At 41.0% G+C, this 20,771-nt stretch overlaps 3 protein-coding genes across 3 annotated transcripts; all 3 read right to left on the minus strand.

Moving 5' to 3' along the window:
- Nucleotides 1-8,280: 8,280 nt before the first annotated feature.
- LOC133307075 (uncharacterized) lies at nt 8,281-11,710 on the minus strand. Its single transcript, XM_061507495.1, has 2 exons — nt 9,274-11,710; nt 8,281-8,912 (listed from the first exon to the last, which is right to left on the minus strand). Exons 1-2 carry the CDS (start codon nt 11,708-11,710, stop codon nt 8,281-8,283), a joined length of 3,069 nt encoding a protein of 1,022 aa, XP_061363479.1.
- A 216-nt stretch (nt 11,711-11,926) lies between these two features.
- Nucleotides 11,927-13,591, minus strand: LOC133307076 (uncharacterized). The gene has a single exon (XM_061507496.1). The coding sequence runs from the start codon at nt 13,589-13,591 to the stop codon at nt 11,927-11,929; it is 1,665 nt and encodes a 554-aa protein (XP_061363480.1).
- A 3,743-nt stretch (nt 13,592-17,334) lies between these two features.
- On the minus strand, nt 17,335-20,375 carry LOC133307071 (actin-7). The gene is made up of 5 exons (XM_061507488.1): nt 20,194-20,375; nt 19,078-19,148; nt 18,590-18,983; nt 17,893-18,506; nt 17,335-17,809 (listed from the first exon to the last, which is right to left on the minus strand). The coding sequence occupies exons 2-5, from the start codon at nt 19,135-19,137 to the stop codon at nt 17,744-17,746; spliced, it is 1,134 nt and encodes a 377-aa protein (XP_061363472.1). The 5' UTR covers nt 19,138-19,148; nt 20,194-20,375; the 3' UTR covers nt 17,335-17,743.
- Nucleotides 20,376-20,771: the final 396 nt, after the last annotated feature.

A 20,771-nucleotide genomic window follows, 5' to 3' on the forward strand; every position in this document is an offset into this window, starting at 1 on the left:
CGCATTTTTAATTAAGCGTGGCTTAATACGATGGCATGTTAACAAACCGGGTATACACGGGGTGTTACACAGAGCTTCGATCTACTTTTGCTTCAAGCACCAAGAAAACCTTTGCCAAGGGTTCTTACCCTTTCGATCAACCAGCTCCTTTAACCACTGTTTCACCGGTGCAGAGACCAGTGCTTCCTGCATTGCCCGCACCTACAACGGTTAAAAAGATGTCTCATAAGGATCTACAAAAGAAGAGGGAACTTGTCATTTGCTATTACTGTGATGAGAAGTGGAATTCTAAACACAGATGCAAGGCTAAGCTGTTGTTGATGATTGGTGATTGGGAAGAATTGAGAGCTGATGGTGAGGAGCAAATTGTGTGGCAACTTGATAAGTACAAGGAGAACCTCAGGAAGCTGCATTGCATTCGTTGGAGGGAGAAAAGAATCCTCGAGTCATACAGTTCCAGGTGATATTTCATGGGAGACCCACTTTTGTTCTTGTAGATTCAGGCAGTTCACATAACTTCTTTCAAAAGAGGTTAGTTGATGATATAAGATTATCTTATGTTCGAATTCCTAATATGCGAGTATTTTTGTGGAATGGGGAGTTTCTTCTTTATAAACGAAAATGTTTGGCAGTTTCTCTAAATATACAAGGGTTTAATTTTGTTACTGATTTGTGGGTGATAGAATTGACTAGTTTGGGTGTGGTATTGGGCATTTCTTGGTTAAGTTCTTTGGGAAGAGTTATTCATGATTACGAGGAAATGTCAATGGAGTTTGTTTGGAAGGACGGTAGGGTGAAATTGCAAGGGAATACAAATGGTGTGTTGCAGAAAAATGTCATTGCTAATTGTGCGCATATGATTGAAAATGTGGAGGAAAACTGGGAGTCTTCAGTACTGCCTGAGTTGTTGGAGATTAAATCGAAAGTCCCTACTGTTATATGGGATATTTTGGTTCATTTTTCAGCTGTGTTCTAACTTCCCTAAGGCTTACCACCATCTAGGAAGTGTGATCATGCTATACACCTAGTAGAAGGGGCCAAACCTGTCAATGTGAAGCCTTATAGGTATGCTCACCATCAAAAGGAGGAGATCGAGAAACAAGTTTTAGATTTGTTGGCTGCTGGTTTTATTAAGGAAAGCAAAAGCCCTTTTTCTTCTCCTGTATTGCTGGTGAAGAATATGATAATTCGTGGCGGATGTGTATAGATTATAGGGCTTTAAACGGGATTACCATTAGGGACAGGTTCTCTATTCCAACAATAGATGAGCTCTTAGATGAACTAAAAGGGGCTGGTGTATTTTCCAAGCTAGATTTGAGAAGCGGGTACCACCAAATTCGGCTAGTTCCACAAGATACTTCAAAAACTGCTTTTAGGACTCATGAGGGACATTATGAGTTCTTGGTGATGCCTTTTGGCTTAACCAATGCTCCCTCAACTTTCCAAGCAGCCATGAACAGTATGTTTGAACCATATTTGCGCAAGTTCATCATAGTCTTTTTTGATGACATCTTAATCTACAGTGAATCATTAGAGGAGCATGTGCAACATCTTAACGTGGCTTTGCAGTGTTTGCAACAGAATCGTTTCATGGTCAAGCTCAGTAAATGTGGTTTTGCTCTTTCTGAAATCGATTATTTGGGACATCTAGTATCAGAAGAAGGTGTGAAGGCTGATTCGAGAAAAAATTCTGCAATGATTAATTGGCCTCAACCAAAAAATATGAAACAATTGAGGGGTTTTATTGGGCTTATTGGTTACTATAGAAGATTTATTCAACATTATGCTACTATTGCAGGTCCATTGACGGACATATTAAAATCTGAACCTTTTAATTGGAGTGAGGCAGTAGAGACGACATTTGGAAGGTTGAAGGAGATAATGTCAAAAACACCGGTGTTGGTATTGCCCGATTTTTCCTTTCCTTTCATTGTTGAAATAGATGCCTCCTCCATTGGCATAGGTGTTGTCTTGCAGCAAAATAACCATCCCATTGCTTTTTTAGTAAGAAGCTTGGCCCTAGAATTAGAGCAGCATCTACATATGTCAGGGAGTTATATGCTCTGACTGAAGTAGTAAAGAAATGGCGCCATTACCTCTTGGGATCCAAATTTATCATCAAGACAGACCATAGGAGCTTGAAGGAGCTGCTCACCCAAATAGTCCAAACAGTGGAGCAACAGAAGTATGCTTGCAAGCTAATGAGTTATGATTTCACAATTGAATACAAGACTAGTTCAACTAACATTGTAGCTGATTCGTTATCAAGAAGTTTTGAGGAGGAACCAGGTATATCCTTGTCCTTATTGTCAGAAGTTTCATATAATATAGTAGACCAAATCAAAGTTGAAAATCAATATGATTCTAAACTGGCTGGAATTAGGCAGAAATTGCTTGCCAATGAGCTTGTAGACTGTAATATAGTGGATAGAGATGGAATTCTCTACCATAAGCATCGTTTCCTGTTAAGTTCCCATTCTCCTTTACGTCAGCTTGTCTTGAAGGAAGTACACACCACTCCTATTAGAGGACATACTGGAGTTACACGCACACTGTTGAGAATAACAACTTCTTTTTATTGGTTTGGTATTAGAAAGGATGTGACTGAATTTGTCAAGGGATGTCATACATGTCAAGTAGTTAAAACAACCACTGCTCCTCCATTGGGCTTGCTGCAGCCTTTACCCATACCAGAGGGAGTATTTGAAGACTTGTGTATGGATTTCATTACAGGATTGCCCATGTCAAAAGGGTTTAATGTAATTTTTGTGGTTGTTGATCGTCTAACTAAGTATGCTCATTTTGGAGCATTGTCCAATCCCTACACTGCTGCAAAGGTAGCTATTCTGTTTTGTGATATGGTGGTTAAGCTCCATGGTTCCCCCGTACAATAGTTTCTGATCGTGATCCTTTTTTTTAAGTCAATTTTGGACTCAACTTTTTAAACATAGTGGCACAATCTTACGAACTAGCACATCCTATCATCCTTGATCAGATGGGCAAACGGAAGTGACTAACAGGTATCTTGAGCAGTACATTCGTGCTTTTTGTTGTGATGAGAACCACTGTTGGGCTTTGTATTTGGGGTGGGGCAGAATTGCATTATAATACTGCCACCCATTCATCCATTGGTATGAGCCATTTCCAAGCTTTGTATGGCAAGGTTCCCACTATGATTCCACCATATCAGAAAGGTTTAGTCCGAGTTGAAGCAGTGGATGCAACCTTGGTTCATCGTGATAGGCCGTTAAGAAGGTTGAAGGATCATTTGCGTGTTGCTCAAAATCGTATGAAGGTGTTTGCTGATAAACATAGGAAAGATATGGCATTATCTGTTGGCGATTTAATTTTGGTAAAACTAAAGCCTTATAGGAAAATTTCTCTGGCAAATAGGAGAAAACAAAAACTAGCCAAAAGATTTTTTGGCCCTTTTCCAGTGACTCAGGTCCTTGGTCCGGTTGCATACAAAATTGGGTTGCCTGATGGTTGTAAAATTCATCCATCCATCCATATTATACTATCAAAATTAAATTTAATCACTTTGGTGAGAGTCAATTACATGCGGCATTATTTTTGTATTTATCATATTATACTATCAAAATTAAATTTAATCAATCGAAAAAGTAAGGTGTTCTGCCTGAGACAGAGTTGTCCAACCCTAGGTTAGATATTTGATGTTGGATCTAGTGTTTTCTCTCTAGATACCTATGAACTAGGTATCTTGGGGTCAGCGAATCACTACACACTATGTCACGGCCTTAGCCAAAAGGGGTGTGTGTGTGTGCTGTGTGATTGCATAAAATAGGGTTAGAGAGAGATCAATCATATATGTGATCTTTAGCTCTTATTTATAGTGCTTACCTTTGGGCTTGTATGGTTTGGGCTTCTTGTGGATGAGGGCCTTATTCAGGTCCATAACAGTTTCCCCCAGCCCGGTAGACTGAATGTTCAGGATGCCGTGATGTCCAAGTTAAGCCTCTGGATGTCCATAACAGTTTCCAATTTCCACCCCGGATGCTGGCCATCTTGGCCTTATCACTTTCTGCCGTGATTTTTACCTCAGCTTCTCAGCTTGGCTGGAGAAGATAACCAAGATTCTTCTGAACACCCTGGACATGACTCTTTCCGGGGTTCCTCACCTGCAGTGTGGTATGACGTTCGCTTTCCAGAAACGATTCCTCTTTCCAACAGTTCCTCTTATGTGAGAAACGATTCTCCTTCCATATAATGATTACCTTTCCACGTGCCTCTTTTGAACGAGCGCGACGTGTGGTATTACTCTTCTTATGCCGTTTTGGCATTAACTCCCACTGTGAAAACGTCCCTCAACATTCTTGTCTACCCTGAAATTACCGTAATACCCCTGCCCTTTGGCTTCGCAGGTTTAGCCTTTTCAACTTCAGTTTCCTCATTAACTTACCATTTCAACTCTTCAGAATCATTCATCAGCATTCTTATCACTCATCGCATTTCCTTTTCGCTCACCATCCTCAAATCTTCCTGAAGCTTATTCTTCTCAGGTGCGTTTACTGGCATTTTCTTCATCATTTTGCATGCTTCTTTTGCTTCAATCTTGTTTACTGCTTTACTATTTCCCCTGTACATCATTGAATTCAGTTGCACGCGTATATCTATGACGATTCTGATTCTATCATCTCTGTATCTGTAATGTGCCACATTGTTCTTGCTTGTCTGGCTAAGCTTCGCCTATTTACACTGTATTGCTTATATGAGATTATCTGCTGCTTGTTCATTTCTCAACATATCTTAGTTTGAAAATCCTTCTGGTATGGGTGAGAGAAACTTTACTATTCGAGGGAGGCCCTCCTGCCCTCACTTCTTTGGTCGTGGTGATGAAATTGATGCCGAGGAGGAAGAGAGATATGCGGAAGAGGAAGAATGGTTTATCCAGAGCCTCTTGGTCCAAAGTTTTGGTTGTATGGCAGACCTCGAACCGAGGAGGAGACTCAAGCCGCCCTACTCGGGGGTTATCGAGGCGGTGGAAGTAAATGGGCGTCTTCATCTCGCCCCCCCTATCCGAGGGCGAGGCCGAGATCCTCGCTGTAGCTTAGAATCTTTACCCTGACGTCCTGTTCATGACTCGAGTCCAAACTCCTTTCCCTCACGTTCAACCCCCGTTCCAATTTACAACCCTGCTCTTCTTCCCATTTCTCATCAAGAAATACCCGTTCGCTCAAGTAATAGGAGTCCAGATCCTTGCTTCAATTGTGTTTATCTTAGTGCTCAATTTATCGGGAAGAAGAATGATTTCATGGCCAACCTAGTTTTAGGCATCTGTTCACATCATCCCGGCTCATCTACCCCTGCTCCTATGGTTGAATCGGACAGCTCCTCAAGTTCTTCCCGTAGTAGTTTATTTAGTTCGGGTACGTATCCTCTTTGCTACGTACTTTTCCTATTTTTTAATCCACCCATTTTGTTGTTCTAGGTATTTATGGAGTCTCCTTCTGCAGAGTTAAATACGGGAATTCCCTTATCTAGCCAAGGGCAGGAGGCTGAGGTGAGCCCGGCAGAGAAAGGATCCACATCTATCAGTAGTACTCTTCGCCAACAGTTTCCTTGGGTTACGGAGGAAGTTCTGAGTTTCAGATCCGACCTAACCCACCGAAGAGATATCCGGGCTTCCCATAGGTAATCCAGTGGGATTCAACACCTTTTGCCCGGCAGAAGATGAGCCAGTATGCTCAGGCCAGAATCCCAAAGAGCCACCTTTTTTCTTCTTCTACCGTGACTTAATTACCAAGATTGGCATCTGTTTTCCTCTTTCTCCTTTTAAAATACAATTCCTAAACTATCTTTTTCTTGTTCCTACTCAAATTCATCCGAACAGCTGGGCTTACATCGTTACTTTTGAGCAATTATGTGCCTCTTTGTCCATAGCTTGCATCACTCCTCTCTTTCTTTACTTTTTTAACATCTATACCCCTCGTACTGGCTCCGAGCCTCCTCAACTAAAAGGATGGACCAGTATCCGTGGCCGTGCTAGCAAACCCTCAAGGAAACTGTTCTCAGTTTACAGCGACTCCTTCAAAGGCTTTAAAGGTTCCTATTTCAAAGTGGTTGCTGAGGTCAGGGAAAGGCCATGGTTCGTTGGCGAGGATGGGGAAGTAGACTTCCCCTTTTATTGGTCTAGAGAGCATCATCTGCACAGGCCGGCTGATTTTAAACTTAGATTATCAAAGGAAGATAAGGAAAATGTTAAGACTCTACTTGACCATGTCGGCTCGCAGGGCCATTTAAGTGCAGCTTCCTTCATTGCTAAATCCAATACCAACCTAGTATGCCCTTGCAAAAAAAATTTTAAAGCATTTCTTTTAATACCGATTTCTTTTTCTATTCGTAATTGTACTCACTTGATTTGCAGGTTATCAAATGGACTCTGCTGTAGATGAAGTACCTGACTATGTGCTATCTCGGCGAGGAAAGACTGCAGCTTGTCCTCCTCCTGCTAACAAAAGGCAAAGGACCATTAGCCCTTCTGTAGGTGCCACCACCTCCAATTCGACTATCAACCCTGACATATCAGTTTTGGATTTGACCACTGACACTGATAATTGGCTGGATCCAAGTAGCCACCAAGCTTCTCCTGCTGTGGGCACCGGAGGTACCACTCGAGTCGTCGTGTCTGTTGACTGAGGTACCCCATCGCCGACTCCCCTTCCTGCTGGGCTTAGGAGAGGGGCTTTATGGGAGGCCGGGGTTGCCCCGGAGCTTCGTGGCGTTACACGCTCTCCACCTTCTTTTTACGTGTCCGTCATACTTTCAAGGGCCGAGGTTGAAGAATTGCAAAAGGCCGAGCTGTATGCTTACAAGGTGGCCTCGTTAGTGAAACCTTACTCTCTTTTATTGGAGAAGTATTCAGAGGTTTGTGCTAGAAGGACGCCCTCCAGGTTGATAAGGATGCCCTTCAGGCCGACCGTGATAAGATGGTTCAAGAGAATCAAAATTTGACAAATGCTGCTGCTGATTTGAAATCATCTTTGGAGCAGTCCCAAGCCGATTTGAAGCTTGTATCAGATTCTTTTGGCCTCAATGCTAACAAAGAGGCTCTCATTAATTACTTCAAGGAGAAACTGTCCTAATTAGCCGAGACTGAGTCAATGACCACAACTTTGAATTTGGAAATCAACAAGCTGAAATCCGATCTTCAAGATTTGCAATATGACTATGATCATAGTCAAGCCGTACTGGAAAGGGCTGCTGGTTCCGCGTTTAATAATGCTATAAATCAGATGAAGTATTTCAACCTCGGGGTTACACTGAACACTGATCAGCTAGACTGCTTTGGCTACGTTCGGGGTGGTGTTTTTGTTCCTTTTGAAGCGAATCCTAATTCGGCGGCTGAGGAGGGCGTCTCGATGAACCCGAAAATTAAAGCCGCTGGACAACAACTTGATGCAGAAGTGCAAGACATGTTTAGGGGTGACAACCATTAGTTTGAATGAAGAGCTGGGATGCTGGTTTATCTTATAATGACTTTTTGATTTTTTGATATTTTGTTGAACTTGCGAGGATTAATCTCTTTTATCTGCGATAAATGTCATATGCATTGCTACTAAATATGACTCCTTGATAGGTATTTTAACTCGTCCTTAGCTGATTTTCAAAATAGTTTAGCAACCTGATCAGGGTTACTTGCACTATATAGTATCTTGCTTGTAGCAATATTTCTGCTTTTGTTTACGAAACTTTGAAAAGGTTTTAAGGGTGTCCCCTTACTTTCCAAGTTCGTACCCATTGGTTAGAATTCTCAGCCTTACTCTTGGCAAGACGAGTTCCACTGCCTTGGGTTTTATGCCTAGCTAGAACTCTCGATCTTGCTCTTTGGCAAGATGGGTTACGTTATCTGGGCTTTGTGCCTGGCTAGAACTCTCAATCTTACTCTTTGGCAAGACGGGTTCAATTACCTCAGCTTCATGCCAGGCTAAAACTCTCGATCTTGCCTTTTGACAAGACGGGTTCAACTACCTGGGCTTTGTGTCTGGCTAGAACTCTCGACCTTACTCTTTGGAAAGACGGGTTCAATTACCTCGGCTTCATGCTTGGCTAGAACTCTCGTTCTTGCCTTTTGACAAGACGGGTTCAATTACCTGGGCTTTATGCCTGGCTAGAACTCTCGATCTTGCCCTTTGGCAAGATGGGTTCAATTACCTCGGCTTATAATTAAAAACATTCTTAGAAGAAATGCTTTCTTTATTCGATTATTCATAATTTAAAATTCCAATTACAAAAAAGGAAACATTAAATTTGCACTTCTTTTCAACTAAAGTATTTCTTCACCTTGTCTGCATTCCATGTCCTTATAATACTTTTTCCTTTTGGAGTCTCCAACACATAAGCTCCTTTTGACAGTCTTTCTTTAATTCTGAATGGCCCTTCCCATTTTGGAGCCAGCTTTCCTTCAGTCGTGTTTCGTCCGCCAACGTCTGCTCTTCGAAGAACCAAATCTCCTACCGTGAACGATCTGGGCTTTACCTTCTTATTGAACCAGTTAGCAACAAGCTGCTTTGCCACAAAATTTTTGCAATGAGCCATAACCCGAGCTTCATCTATCAAATCCAGTTCCACTGCTACTTTCTTACTACTTTCTTCTTCCGTCTGCGACAGGGCTTGGACTATTCTCCATGACGGCTCTCCCAACTCCACCGGAATCATGGCCTCACATCCATAGGTTAATTTGAATGGGCTTTCCCCAGTAGACGTCTGCACTGTGGTTCTATACCCCCAGAGTACATAACATAGCTCTTCTACCCACTTTCCTTTAACAGATTGCTCTATTCTCTTCCTCAATCCTTCTATGATGACTTGATTGGCTGCTTCTGCTTGTCCGTTAATTTGAGGATGCTCTACTGACGCAAAGCGATACCGGATATAAAGGTTTGCAACAACTCCTGGAAGGCTTTACTTGTGAACTGGGTTCCATTATCAGTAACTACCTCGGCTGGGATCCCGAACCTACAAATCAAGTTTCTCTCAAAGAAACGCTGAACCCTAGCCGAAGTGATCGTAGCAACCGGCTCTGCTTTTATCCATTTAGTAAAATAATCAACGGCCACTATTAACCATTTTAATTGGCCTTCAGCCGCTGCAAATGGACCCAGAAGATCCATTCCCCATTTAAAGAACGGCTATGGTGCCGTGATTAAACTTAACTCTTCTGGGAGAGCCAACAGGTTCTTTCCGTGCTTCTGGCATTGATCACATTTCTGCACGTGTTCCTTTGCATCATTACTCATAGTCGGCCAAAAGTACCCGGCTCTAACTGCTTTCGAGCTAAGGCCTTACCTCCAATATGCTGGCCATTAATTCCCTCATGGATTTTAGATAGGAAGTGTCTTGCTCTATCCAAGCTTAAGCACTTCAGCAAGGGTGAATAGATACCTTTTTTGTAAAGTTGTCCTTCCACCATGGTATATGATGCTCCATCTTTAACTAACTTTCTAGCTTCCTCCTTTCCGGCGGGCAACGTCCTATTTTCTAGATAATTGACGATAATGCAGCGCCAATCATCTACCTCTGATATTTGCATGATACATGTGGGTTCTGGGATACTCTGTTCAACCACCGTCCTATGGTTTTCCCATCCTTTGGTGCTTGCTAGTTTGGATAATATATCAGCCCTGCTATTTTCATTCCTTGGAATATGACTGACCTCCACCTTTTCAAACTCCACTATTAGCTGTCTCGCAGAGTCCAGATATTTTGTCAACAATGGTCCCCTAGCTTGATAACTTCCTTCGATTTGGGAGGTGACAAACTGGGAATCACGGTAAACCTGCAGCTTTCGTGCTCCGAGTTCCTTAGCCTGATGGAGGCCGACTATGAAGGCCTCGTACTCCGCCTGGTTGTTTGATGTTTCAAAATTCATTTGCAAGGAGTATTCAATTGCTACACCTTCTGGGTTCTCTATGATAACCCCGGCTCCGCTACCTTTGGAGTTAGAGGATCCGTCTACATATACTTTCCAAGTATCCGAGCTGTGGGAACTCTCTCTTTGGATTGAAGTGAGCTCCCTAATAAAATCCACCAATGTTTGGGATTTGATTGCTTTACGACTTTTGAAAACTATGTCGAATTCTGACAGTTCCACAGCCCATGCCATCATTCTTCCTGCCAAATCGGGCTTGTGAAGGACCTGTCGAATTGGCAAGTCCGATCTGACTATAATTTGGTGTGCTTGAAAATATGCTCTGAGCCGTCTAGTCGAGGTTAACAAGGCGAAAGCCACCTTCTCTAGCTTCTCGTATCTGAGCTCTGCTCCCTGTAGGAGCCAGCTCACAAAGTAAATCGGCTGCTTCCCTTCCTCATTTTCTTGTACTATGACAGAATTGACAGCAACATCTCCCACATAAAGGTATATTATTAATGCCTCCCCTTCTCTTGGTCTGGTTAATACTGGCGGTGAAGCCAGCTGCCTCTTAATCTCTTGGAATGCGGCTTCACATTCCAAAGTCCATCCATACTGCACCTCCTTTCGAAGCAACTTAAAGAAAGGTAATGTTGTTTCTGCAGATCGTGGTAAAAACCCAGTGAGGGAGCCTAACCTTCCCATCAATTGTTGTATCTCTTTCTTGTTTGTGGGGGATTTCATCTCTAGAACGGCTCTACATTTGTCTGGGTTGGCTTCAATGCCCCTGTGAGTCAACATAAATCCAAGAAATTTCACCGCAGGTACTCCAAAAGCACATTTGGCCGGATTTAACCGAATGTTGCGTTGTCTTAGTTTCTCAAAGGTTGCCTCTAAATCTTCAATATGCACCTTTGAGTCCAAGGACTTAACTATCATGTCATCTATATATACTTCCACACTTTTGCCAAGTTGGCCTGCAAATACTTGATTCATCATTCTCTGGTAAATGGCCCCTGAGTTTTTCAACCCAAAAGGCATTACATTGTAGCAATAATTCGCCTTCTCTGCAATGAAGGCTGTCTTTTCTTGGTCTTCCGGATGTAGTGGAATTTGATTATACCCCGAATAAGCATCCATGAATGACAACATCTGGAACTTGGATGAACTATCAACCAGTTGGTCTACGTTAGGCATAGGGTATGCATCCTTAGGGCACACTTTATTTAAATCAATGTAATCTGTGCATACCCTATATTTTCCATTTAGCTTCTTAACCATTACCACATTGGAAAGCCAAGTTGTGTACTGTATTTCCCTGATGAAACCTGCTTCCAACAATTCCTTCACGTGATCTTCTAACACCTGCCAACATTCTGGGCTGAGCTTCCTCTTCTTCTGAGCTACTGGCCTAGATCCTGGGTACACTGCTAGCTTGTGACAACAGAAAGCAGGGTTAAACCCAGGAATTTCTGAGGACTTCCAAGCGAAGACATCCTTGATGTTCCTTAAACATGCGATAAGTTGGACTTTTACTTTGTCCGTCAACCCCTTAACGACCTTACCGATCTTTGCAGTTTGTCCCTGCTCCCCAATGATCACTTCTTCTAATTCTCCATCGGGTTCAGGTCTCGGCATCTGAGTATCATCCCTCATATCCAATTCCACCATGTTGACCGAAGTCTTCTTCTCCTGGCTCGAGCCGTCTTGTTTGCTACTATTTTTAACCTCGGCTGAAGGTTCGGGATCGCTTTCTACCGCTCTAACCGATTTGAAATAGCAGTCTCGAGACTCCTTATGGTCTCTGGCGATGGTAATCACCGTATTCTGCTTACCAATCATCTTAAGCTTTTGGTGTTTGGTAGAAACTAACATATCCCAATTGTGGATGGTCGGTCTTCCCAATATCACATTATACTCCGAAGGGAATTCGGCTACAATAAACCTTACCCTTTCGGATTTGTACGCCTCTTTGGTTCCTAAAGTAAGTCTAAGATCAATATACCCTTTGGGAATAGTATTAAGGCCGTTGAATGCGATCAAGGCCGTGTTACAGGGCTACAAATCTTCCTCATCCAGATTCATTTTTTTGAACGCCTGCCATAGGATTATGTCGGCACAACTGCAGTTGTCTACAAATATCTTCTTAACTCTGCAATTGACTAGCGTTCCCGTAATGAGTAATCCATCCACATGTCCTGGCATCACATCCTCCAACTCTTTCCTGGTGAAATACAATAGTGAAGGCTCTGGTTCGACTTCTTTAAACTTAGGTCGCTCCCGTATCGAAAGCACCTCACTCAGATATTTTCTTCTAGCATTCATGGTGTCGCCTCCCCCACCAAAAGCCCCACTAATCACATTGCATTCAAACTCCGGCTCCACAAATTCATCTTCTTCTCTGGCCAGCTTCTTGCCTCGGCCTTCTTCCTTGAATCTTTTTTCTTTTGGTGGGCTCATAGGCCGGCCTCCTCTTCTTTTCCTGTTGTTCTTCCATCCTTGAGTTCTGATCAGATATTGACGCAGTTTTCCATCTCTGACATACTTTTCAATCGCATTTCTCAGATCCCAGCATTCATCAGTAGTGTGGCCAGGCCCATCATGAAATGCACAATACCAAGATTGGTCTAACACGGTCTGATTCAGCAAAGGCCGGGGTCTATCTACCTTCTTCATCTCCGTTGAGGCCACTTCCCTCCAGATTTGCGACCTAGGTGAATTTAAGGGTGCGTATTTCTCAAATCTTCCCCTCACCGAAATTCTGTCATCTTGTCTTTTACCTCGAAAATCATTTTGCCTTCGACTTCTGGGTTTCTCTATTTGGTTAGGATGGTGCCTCTGATCCATATTCTCGATTTCCATCTGTTCGAGCTCCAAATACTTCTTTGACCGCGCTGTGAACTCTACCAAGGTTCGAGCTAGTTCTTTGTATATGGACTTGGCTAACCTAGAAGAGCCATGCAACCTTGCTATCACCAGGTGCAGATGTACGTTTTCAGACAACCCCAGAACCTGCAAGGCGACCATTTTAAACCGATCCAGGTATTTCTGCAGTGTTTCACCAGGTTGCTGCCTTATCTTCCCTAGCGCAAATTCTGACTTTGGTTGCTTTTTGCTAGTAGCAAAATTTAGCAAAAATCTTCCACCAAATTCTTCAAAAGATCTGATGGATCCCGCTGGCAATGATGAAAACCATGTTTGAACCGCTCCTGTTAACGTAGTTGCGAAGAGTCGCGTGATCAAAGGTTTTTTTATCCCCTTGATGTACATGGTCGTGTCGAAGGCATCCAAGTGCACATGAGGATCCTGCGTTTCGTCATACTTGAGAAGCTCTGATAAATTCAGATTTTCTGGAAAGGGTGCATCAACAATCTCGTCCACGAAGGGACTATCATTGTACTGCCCCCTATTGTATTTCCTTCTATAGACCCCGGATACATCATCCGGGTTCCTGAACGGGTGCCCGTCACCCAGTGGATGGCTATTCTCCATCTGCCTTGTTGCACCTCTTCCTCCATCCGGGTTTCTAAGAAGATGCCTATCATGCATGAGGTCTATTTTCCTTACCGTTCCCCTTGCATCTCGGCTTCCTTCACGCCGAGATTCTTGATGACGTACCGGGTTAGTAACAACCCTTTGATGTCGGCCATTAGCGTTCCTCACTGGATTCTGGGTTCGCTCATTGTTGTTCTGCTGTGGATTCGTGATCCTCAGGTCAGTCATGACCTGCGTTATAGCTCGTTCGGGGTCCGAGTTGGTAACTCACCAGAGTCGAGTTTCTAGTTCTCGAATCTACCTTGCATCTTCTTCTCTCTGAAGCTCATTCCTTTTTTCCATCTCCTCCATTCTTCGCAGCACTGCAACAACAACTAGATCTGTCACTCGTGGATCATTTGTTGCACCGTTTGGCGTCGACACAACATTTACAGCCTGCTCTCCAATCGGTTGTAGCCCGTGTACATATGGGGCATCTGGGTTAACCACTGGAGTTGATGCTGAGTCAGAATGTACATCACTGATGTGCACCGCGTCGGGATCCGAGATCTGTTGCTGCTGACGATCCTGGACGATGCGTTGTCCTGATGGATCCTCCCTAATGGGGGGAATGGGTTGATGTCTGAGATTCGAACTTGAGGGTTGTCGAAATCCACTTCTCGTTGCCCTCACCATTTCGTTCGATGGATTTAAAACACGTAATCGCAAGGAAAAGTCTCTATTCCCCCAGACGGCGCCAATGTTCTGCCTGAGACAGAGTTGTCTAACCCTATGTTAGATATTTGATGTTGGATCTAGTACTTTCTCTCTAGTTACTAGGTATCTTGGAGTCAGTGAATCACTACACACTATGTCACGGCCTTAGCCAAAGGGGGTGTGTGTGCGCGCTGTGTGATTGCATAAAACAGGGTTAGAAAGAGATCAATCATACATGTGGTCTTTAGCTCTTATTTATAGTGCTTACCTTTGAGCTTGTATAGTTTGGACTTCTTGTGGATGTGGACCTTATTCAGGTCCATAACATAAGGAGCAAAGCATTTTTCCTTCCCTTTGTCCTGTTGTAAATTAGGGATAGAACAGGTAAACCAACACTTTCCAAGAACATTATTGAAGATCGAAAGTACCAATTATTACAACTTGTAGGCGTTACCCAAGGGCCATTGCAACATAACTCATATGACATGATTATACCAAATTACCAATTGAGTCAACGGCCACTGCAACCTTAGAACATGTTTGATCAAGAAAATATTTTTTGTTTTTGCTTTTAATTTTTGTTAATAATTAATGCGGAAGTTGTGTTGGTCTTGCTTCCCTGTTCAAAGAGTTATGTCTCTATTTCCACACACAAAAAAAAAGAGTTATGTCTCTTCAATATCACCCAGAAGAATCCCCCAGACCTCATTATTCGGACTACGGTAAGAGACTACAAACTTGCACATTTTATTATAAACAGAGTTTTGTGTGATCATCAATATATCGCCTCATTACAATCATGAAAAGAGAAGGATTGTGAGTTTTCTAGGATGTCTTCATTGCAATTAACTAGCTTTTTTTTCATTTCCTGATTTGACTTAAATTTGGAATTCGTCAATAAATTCTAATGTGTCTGTTGATAACGCAGCTTATGGAGTTTGTAGAGCTAACGAAGCAAGGAGAAAACGAAACACCCAAGGAAAATATACAACAACTATCAGCTGTACATGCTTTGCATGCGTAATATTTGAAGCGAGCTGCTTCTGATTAAAGTTTAGTTTTATTGTGTGTTTGGATTAACTTTTAAAAAAAGTTACTTTTATATCTACTTATTTTAAAAGTGCTTTTTATAAAAGTTAAAACTATTGTGTGTTTGGATTAGGTTTTTAAAAAATATTTTATTTTTGAAAAAAAAATTGGCTTTTAACTTTTGCTTTTTTGAAAAGTTAAAATTTTTAACTTTTGGAAAAAACAAATTTTTGACTTTTTTTATGACTTCTGCTTTTTTTTTAAATCCGTCATCCATCCAAATGCACTTTGTAATAAAAGTACTTTTTTTTTTGAAAAAAAAGTAACTTTTAACTGAAAAAAAGCTCATCCAAACGGACCCTTAGTATTATTATGTGATTTAGATGAATTTATGAAGGGTTTCCCGAGTGTTGATTGAGATTTTCTTGAGTTCAATTTCTGTACAAGCGGAATGCGCACGTATGTCACAACCCACCAAATTTCCTGCTTGCTATTTTGTAAAACCCGAAGGCTTATTATTATCTCCAACTCATTGATGGTGAGTTGGTAACTCAGAAACAATTTCCTAGAATTATTATGGTCTCTAACGGGTAGTTTATGTTTACACTTTATATAAACATGTTTTTATATGAAATTTATTTTTTAACTAAAAATAATAATAAAAATCAAATATAATCGTATAAGCTTCTGAAAATAGCATTTAATTTTACAAACACATATACAAGAAGGCAGCACTCGCTCCGGAGGAGGTAAAAATAGGAAGGAATGAAGAAAATATAAGAAGAAAGACTCATTATCTCTTCTTTCATAAGCCCCAGTTTCTTTGAAAAGAAGATACATTTGAAATTGAGGGGCTTTTTGATCTAACAACTGCGTTTTTCAAAATATTCCATCAGTTAGTTAACCAAACGTATTATCGGACTAATGCAGGAAGACGTGTATCATGTGACTACGCGGTTAGTCATGCACCTGACACATACAAGTTTCATGTGATAACAAAAATGAGACATGCACATATGCCTCCAGAGACGTTAGTACCATGTGCGCGTCTAAATACGTTAGTATCATGTGCGCGTTTCTTGAGTATCATGTAAGCATTTCAATCTGTATGCCAATGTGCGTCTTCCTACATTAGTCTGGTAATACGTTTGGTCAAAGAACTAAACCGATGAAATATTTCAAAAAAACGCATTAGTACAGTCAAAAAGCCAAATTGAGGATAGTTTACTAAACATCATATTTGCTTAGAAAACAACTTGTAACTTCAACAAAATCTGGAGGCAAAGGGACATGGAACAGCCACTGTGTTAGCGTATGCTCAATAACTACTATGAAAATCAAGTCAGAACAAATCATTTGAAGGTTGAAGTTGCTTCCTTGGGGCTTTGCCGGTGGACTTGCGTACCGATTGCTTGGTACGGCCATTACTCAATTCTACAAGGCAGTTTTAGGTGGAGACTGAAGAGAAATGGCGAGTAAATTGGGGGATTTATAATAGAGGATGAGGGTTTGAGGGGAGATTGAAATTTGGAAGACTGGTTGTTATTGCGCAGGAGTGAAGGAGCGTTTAGTGAGCGCTCAATCTGACGGTCACGATTGGTTACCACATACATCACACCTAATTTGCAGTGTTTTTGTACCTCTCTCATCTTAATCCTATCCAAACGAGTGAAATTCTTCATTCTGGCTTCTCACTTCTATTCGTTCATAGTTTGTTTATACAACTTAATATGTTACACGCACCGATTTCATTTTACTTTTTTTTTTAAACAGTCCTTTGCATTTATTAAACATACAGTGACAATATTCTTCATTTATATTGTATCGTCTACCAACTAGGGCCTAGGTTTGGTGGTCAGAGAGTATTCTTGCCTATTCTGAAATTCCAATACTACTCCATTAAAAACAAAACAAGTAACACTACATAATCATATCATCAACATCAACACCGCATTCATCCCAAACTAGTTGTGGACGGCATAATCATATATACTATTAAATTTATTAAATTGCGAAATTAGAGAGCATATAGACAATTTCCCTTCCCTTCGTACTCATTTTAATTTAGGGATCGTGCAAGTAAACCAACCCTTTCCAAGAACAGAGTTGGCGATCAGTAACAGTATTACTACTTGCAGGCGTCACCAAGTAACAAAACAGAAAGAGCATAACACCTCACTGCCATTTTCTATATTAAAGAACTTAAGCCGATAAGCACCATTAATTTATTGGGCAAGTAATTCACGTATGAGCTCAATTGAGAATAGCGCGTACTGACAATATTATAAATTTTTTCGATACATATAGCTATAGACATTCACATTAATGTTCCAAGGGGGAAAAACCTTCAAATGTTAAACTTTGAAAAGGGGGAGAAAGGAAATAAAATAAACATCACAATCACTCTCTTGCTACAGACAACCTACTTAAGAAGGCATAAATGAATTATAAGGCTAAAATTGCCTCTTAACAACTCTGTGCCCGCCACATATAGAGGGCCGCACACAAAATATGATACACATCAAGCTCGGAATATACCCTCCAACGATCCTATCTCATCTCTTATCCATGGCAACAAAGTTCACATGACATGACACAGACACGAAAAAAGCAACCACAGCAAAATATAACTCACCATTAAAGCATCTTTTGGACTCAGAAGCACTTCCTGTGGACAATGGATGGCCCAGACTCCTCATATTCACCCTTAGATATCCACATCTGCAAAACCAAAACATGTTTTAGAGTTCAATCTAATTGGGATACATCCCGAAGTGATAATTTGTAATAAAACAATCAATCACCTGCTGGAAGGTGCTGAGGGAAGCAAGGATTGATCCTCCAATCCAGACACTATACTTTCTTTCCGGTGGTGCCACAACCTTAATCTTCATGCTGCTAGGAGCAAGGGCAGTGATCTCCTTGCTCATACGGTCAGCAATACCAGGGAACATAGTTGAGCCACCACTAAGAACAATGTTACCATACAGATCCTTTCTGATATCCACGTCACACTTCATGATAGAGTTGTAGGTTGTCTCATGAATTCCAGCAGCTTCCATTCCAATCATAGATGGCTGGAAAAGAACTTCTGGGCAACGAAATCTCTCAGCTCCAATTGTGATAACTTGTCCGTCAGGAAGCTCATAGTTTTTCTCAACTGAAGAACTGCTCTTTGCAGTCTCAAGTTCTTGCTCATAATCCAAGGCAACATATGCAAGCTTCTCCTTCATATCACGAACAATTTCCCGCTCAGCTGAGGTGGTGAACATGTACCCTCTCTCAGTGAGGATCTTCATCAAAGAGTCAGTTAGATCACGGCCAGCAAGATCCAAACGAAGGATGGCATGAGGGAGTGCATAACCCTCGTAGATTGGCACAGTGTGACTCACACCATCACCAGAGTCCAAAACAATACCTGTTTCAGAAAGGATTTGATTCAGTGATAGAATGATGTGATGACAAAAGTATTAACTGATACAGATGGAAACAAATACAAACCAGTTGTACGGCCACTTGCATAAAGGGAGAGGACAGCCTGGATGGCCACATACATGGCCGGCACATTGAAGGTCTCAAACATGATTTGGGTCATCTTTTCTCTGTTGGCCTTTGGGTTGAGTGGAGCCTCAGTTAGAAGCACTGGGTGCTCCTCAGGAGCAACACGCAATTCATTGTAAAAGGTGTGATGCCAGATCTTTTCCATGTCATCCCAGTTACTGACTATACCATGCTCAATGGGGTACTTCAGAGTAAGAATACCTCTTTTTGATTGGGCTTCATCACCAACATAGGCATCCTTTTGACCCATCCCAACCATAACACCAGTATGACGAGGTCGGCCAACAATACTGGGAAACACAGCCCTAGGAGCATCATCCCCAGCAAATCCAGCCTATTCACCGGCCATATATTAATAAATCGTTCAGTAATGAAATCAAGACTAATAAATGCACTTACACCTGAGAAAAAAACTACAAAGTACTAACCTTCACCATTCCAGTTCCATTGTCACATACGAGGGGTTGAATATCCTCGGCATCGGCCATCTTTTACTAATCTGCAATATGCATGAAATAGAGTGTCAGTACTAACAAGTTTGAATGGACAACCTGCAGAACCCTGCAACTTACAGACTTGAAGATTAGGTTTACTTAAAAAATATAATTTTGTACATGAGACAGCAAAAGCACATTGTGTACAACACGCACACAAAAGATGGAAAGAAAGCAGGGTAATGAAATAGATCAGTATTATAAAATCTACTTTAAATTACGTAGATAAATTGAGGGTTTCAAAGAAAACAGAGAAGATAAAAAAAAAAAATTAAAAAAAGTCAAATGAGACGATCCGTTACATTTTTTATGCGAAACTGCTAAAATTTAGAAATAAATAGAAAAAAGTCACAATGTTGCAGAATAAAAGTAGGATGAGAACATGCGAAACTTGTAATCTTAAGCTTCTCCAATAGGATATATACTAAAACCTTAAATTTCCTCTAACTCAGGATATCTTAAAGTCCAAAGTACCAAATGAAGTTCTATAAAGAAAAAAACAATGATAAAAAAGAAGAAAAAATAAAAAGAGATCCCCACACAAAAACTAGATCAGACAATAAAACTGCCAACAAATCAACAAAACCAGGATCATTTTAAATCTAACACCGAAATTGAATCGATGGCCGATATACATATAAAACAACTATCTGTATTTATTTATTTATTTAAAAAAATGTCTATTTTATAAAAAAAACTCCAAGATCTCGGGTCTTACAAGACCAGAACCGGATAGAGTGGTATGCGATAGGCATCACCAGCATCTTAACCATAATCTACCCGAATCAGTTATACAGATCAAGTACTATGAATCGCAAGTGTAAAGTTCCAGATCTGATTCTGATGAAGTAGGTAGCAATCTCACACAGATAATTAAAAAAACAAAAACAAATAGAGCACTGTTAAACAAATCTAAGGATAAATATTAGAGATTGCAGTGGAAAACAATCGGCAAAAAGAAAAGTACTTTGCAGCAAAGCTATAGTGCAAGCAAAATTAACTGAAGTGATCTGAATGAAGGGAGTTAGATACAGATAGGGAAATGATTACCTTGAAATAGCGAGCGAGATAAAAGAAAATGGATGGAGGATAAACAAAGCCAAGCTCCAAGAAGAAGACGATGGCTTTGCACACACACACACTCTCTCTATATCTCTCTCTTCTCTGATTGAGGGCTCTACACAAACAAGATATAATAGTAGAGAAAGGGAAAGAGGAAGAGAGGGGTATATATACACGGAGAGAGAGTGTGTAATGCATTTGAAATTGAAATTTAAGGACACGAGAGAGAGAGAGAATCATTTCGACCACGAGAAAAGCTAGATAGGGTGACCTGGGTGACAGCCTTTATTTTCTCCTTCTTCTCTGTTGTTGTTTTTTTTTTTTTTTTTTTTTTTTTTCAATTCCAACTTTTTCTCATTATTATTATTATTATTATTATTTTTTTATAAAAACTCCTCTCTGGCTCTTGGGCCCTGAAAGAAACTTACCCGGATCAGGTACCTAGTAGGATGACTTGTTTTCAAGTTTGCCTCAAAGAATTTTGGAACAGTGACACAAATGTGACATACTCTAAAAATAATTTTTCAAATATAATGTAGTGAATTTTTTTAAAATGTCATGCGTGT

The sequence above is a fragment of the Gastrolobium bilobum genome, unplaced genomic scaffold, assembly GCF_033153095.1.
Source record: "Gastrolobium bilobum isolate Gb01-03AN ecotype WA unplaced genomic scaffold, APGP_CSIRO_Gbil_v1 utg20052, whole genome shotgun sequence".
NCBI lineage: Eukaryota > Viridiplantae > Streptophyta > Magnoliopsida > Fabales > Fabaceae > Gastrolobium > Gastrolobium bilobum.

What these genes read in the sequence shown, in the direction of transcription:
- LOC133307071 (XM_061507488.1), bottom strand. Translation starts at nt 19,137, where the DNA reads ATGGCCGATGCCGAGGATATTCAACCCCTCGTATGTGACAATGGAACT. An exon ending in TGCAAGTGGCCGTACAACTG is followed by an intron (nt 18,507 to 18,589) that starts GTTTGTATTTGT and finishes TTTCTGAAACAG; the next exon opens with GTATTGTTTTGGACTCTGGT. An exon ending in CCCTCAGCACCTTCCAGCAG is followed by an intron (nt 17,810 to 17,892) that starts GTGATTGATTGT and finishes TTGGTTTTGCAG; the next exon opens with ATGTGGATATCTAAGGGTGA.
- LOC133307075 (XM_061507495.1), bottom strand. Translation starts at nt 11,710, where the DNA reads ATGATTGGTAAGCAGAATACGGTGATTACCATCGCCAGAGACCATAAG. An exon ending in TCGAAAGCAGTTAGAGCCGG is followed by an intron (nt 8,913 to 9,273) that starts GTACTTTTGGCC and finishes AAAGCCTTCCAG; the next exon opens with GAGTTGTTGCAAACCTTTAT.
- LOC133307076 (XM_061507496.1), bottom strand. Translation starts at nt 13,591, where the DNA reads ATGACTGACCTGAGGATCACGAATCCACAGCAGAACAACAATGAGCGA.